Consider the following 3,375-nt stretch of genomic DNA (forward strand, 5'->3'; position numbering starts at 1 on the left):
CGCCTGGCGACGCGAGTTGCCCCCGCCTCACACCACCGCGCGCGGGCGGCGGGCTGAGGGCTGTCCTCGCGCGGCAGACGGGCTCCGCCTGAGGGAGCGGAGGGGACCTCCCGGACCCTCACATACGAGAAAGAAAATGGCCTCATATACAGATACGTATACATATACTTCAATTTTTTTCTTTGAACGGCCAAGCGTGTACGTTACCCAGCGCCCAGGAAGCCGAGTGCCCGGGGAGGCTCACGAGTTTAGGGGCCTACAGCCTCGGGCGCGGCCTTCCCGGGCCCGCCCAAAAAACCTGGACGGATCCCTGCACCGCCCTCGGCACCCAAAGAGTTGGCTTTAACGTGAGAAGAGGCTCCGAGGGCTGGTGTTAAAGCCATTAATGACAGTCAAGCCGCGTGAGGGGAAAACCTGCTAAGCCTGCCTTGCTGTTCTGTTACACAAGTCTACACTCCATTTAAAAAGAGAATTAGTTAGTGTTTCATTGATAAAATCACCAAAATCTGTTTAATTTACCTTTTTCTGAGACCAAAAGGTGACTCAAAATTCTTAAAATACTCACATTGACAAGCCAGCTGGCTCTGGTGTACAACTTACACGTTAACAAAAATGCATTATCATGTACGAGATGAATCATCACATTGGAACAGGAAAAAGTTCTAAAGACATGAAGTCCAAGAGGTATTCAGACTACAGTAATATGAAGGGTAAGAGTCTTCAAGAAAAGTATTTCTTATCCCAGCTATTCAGTGTTAAATCCTCTGTGATGCCCAGTTTACAACAAGTGGGAAGAGCAGAGCAATTACTTCTTGTGTAAAAAGGCAAGCTACTCGTGGATATTAAAAAAAATCTCATAACACAAAATAACTGAATTTTTGATTTGTAAAAAAAATATATATTCACATGAACACAAAATTGGTTATTTCTGATGGGTTTTTTTTAGAAGGCATAATTTGAAGGCAGGCAAACTGATCTGTTTTTCATAAATGATAATGTGAGGAGATAGAATGCTACAGCGTGAAAATATTGGGCTGAATTCTGTTTCCCCAAACTCCCATTGAGGTTAATGATCATTGCAGGTGCATAAGGAAAGCCAAATCAAATTGCCAAAGCAATTTTTGTCTTTTTTTGTGTGGTTTTTTTTTTTTACAATCAAGTTATAAACCCCATATAATATATGGAGGCTTGCAAGTGGACATCTTAACACAGATATAGCAGCGTAAGCATGCCACAGACATATAATCTCATAAGAGTAAAATTAATATCAAATATAAAACATTTGAACCAAATCAAGCCTTAAATGTGATAAACTATTTCCTTCAAAGGAAACTTACCCAGGCTTGATAAGGTCTGTGCTAGCAGCATTTTTTTTAATAAGGAAATGAAAAATGCCAAAATATCTACAATTTTATGAGAAGGATTTGAATAGTTAAGAAGAAATTTCCCACTATTAGAGGGTATGAAAAATATACTAGCAATTAATATGCAATACATATATGTATACCCATACTTACAAATATAAACACACACATACAACCTAGACAGTTCATGTTAACCAAGGGAAAGGGTAAATAATACAAAGTGATTACTAAATACAGGTACACTTTAAAAACACAGAGACAGAGAATTGTATCTGTTGCAAAAATGTATTTGATTACTCGAGTAAAATTACAGTATCTCTGCTGTTAGTAAGTATTAAATGTTAAAGAAACTGGACCTTTTATCCTTTCAACTTTCCGAGAAAGTGCATGTAACAGTCCAAGGTTCCCCCTGCCCCCCCAGTACCTAATACAAAATAAACAAACACTATACTTGTTCCCTTGGTCAAGGAGTAGGGCTTGGTCTTGTAAGGAACATATGTAAATTTTAATGAAAGTGATGTCTTATTGTATATACAGGAGCATCTACAGTTGTCCACGGAAGTTGTTCAAGATGCCATACTTAGCAGCATTGTGAAAGTCCAGCACATTTTCTATAATGAATATACCTACAAGGCAAAATGTTACGTCTCAGTTTCGACTACCAAAACAACACTTCAGTATCTTCTCTAATAATCTGCGTGCTTATTACTGTACAGAAATGTATTAACATTTAAGACGACTCAAGTAAAAAGCACAATACAAATAACATTTCAAAACGGAAAATGTTAAACCTACAAAAATTAAAGCAGTTTTAATTTCATAATAAAAATCAAAAACTGAGCTGTGTAAAGGATCCACACTGTTCAGTCGATATTCTTTCAGTCCTTCTCTTAATTCTGTTTGGAAAATTAAACAATGTGTTTGCTGATAAAATTTCCAGCAGGATCGAAGTGTACATTTATATACAGATTTTTATTAGAGATCTAATGCATCACTGAGGCATCGCATCAATACCAGAGTTCATGTTAAACTGGATATAGAAAATAAGTTAATGCCAGAATAAGATCACCTAGCAGAACAGACTTGCAACTGCCATAAATGTTACAGCAAGTTTACAGCACTCTAGTCGATTAGTATTTAGTTCAAAATACAGGAGACCAAAGTTAATGCTTGCATTTGTTTGCAAAGCAAGGTTACATCACTAATAAATAAGCTTTCTTAGAACTCTAGAAGTAGAACATGGTACAAAAGAAAGTCTTTGTAACGTTGTAGCCTGCAGCTTGAAAAAAAAGCAACCCTAGGTTGCACTATTTGCAGGAATGTTATTTATGGAGTTTTTCCTAATTTGTTACGATTTCTTTGTTGTCTTCCACAAAACGCGTAAAACGGAACTTAGTCCCATTTTCATTGCTTGCCATTTTCTCCAGACCAGCTAGAGGTGCGTTGGGTTCTGAATTCTGGAGCTTCTCCAGGCTTCCCGTCAAGCCACTGATGGGAGAGCTGCCACCGTTGCCCAGGCCCCCCGGCGCTGGAGGGATGCCACCATTCTGGATGACGGAGATCTCGTTGGTCTTCATGGCCAAGCCATTGGAGAGTGCTGCTGCGTACTGGTTCCAGAAGCTGGAGGGGTCTCCATTCCCCGCCCGTGCAGCCAAATCCTTCTGAAACATTTCTGGGAACTTTACAGGATTGCCTCCTAGAAAGGTCATGGGGCTGTCTACAGAAAGTCGTCTGCCTCGTCTTGCAGGAGTACTGTTCCACATGTGAGTGCCCATGTGAACCTGAGAAGAAAGAAAGGAAGAAACAAACAAACAAAAAATAGGGGTTGACAGGGATTTCAAACTTATTTTGATCACAGAGAAGGCAGCAGTCCATGAATACGTCCAGTCTTGTTACATAATGAATGGCACTAAAGGTAGCAGATGCAGGGCTCCGCTTCCCATCTGGAATAATAAACAAACTTCTTCTGGATTAGCTCATCACTATTACCCAGAATACCCCATTTTCCTGC

At 39.9% G+C, this 3,375-nt stretch overlaps 1 protein-coding gene across 1 annotated transcript in view; it reads right to left on the reverse strand.

Moving 5' to 3' along the window:
- Positions 1-1,635: 1,635 nt before the first annotated feature.
- Positions 1,636-3,375, reverse strand: part of LOC104546534 (sal-like protein 1) — a 6,028-nt gene continuing 4,288 nt past the window's right edge. The window contains 1 exon segment of the mRNA XM_010191953.1: positions 1,636-3,145. Within this exon segment, the coding sequence (XP_010190255.1) occupies positions 2,705-3,145 (441 nt within the window). The 3' untranslated portion in view covers positions 1,636-2,704.

Source organism: Mesitornis unicolor, unplaced genomic scaffold (genome assembly GCF_000695765.1).
Source record: "Mesitornis unicolor isolate BGI_N332 unplaced genomic scaffold, ASM69576v1 scaffold44230, whole genome shotgun sequence".
NCBI classification, from domain to species: domain Eukaryota; kingdom Metazoa; phylum Chordata; class Aves; order Mesitornithiformes; family Mesitornithidae; genus Mesitornis; species Mesitornis unicolor.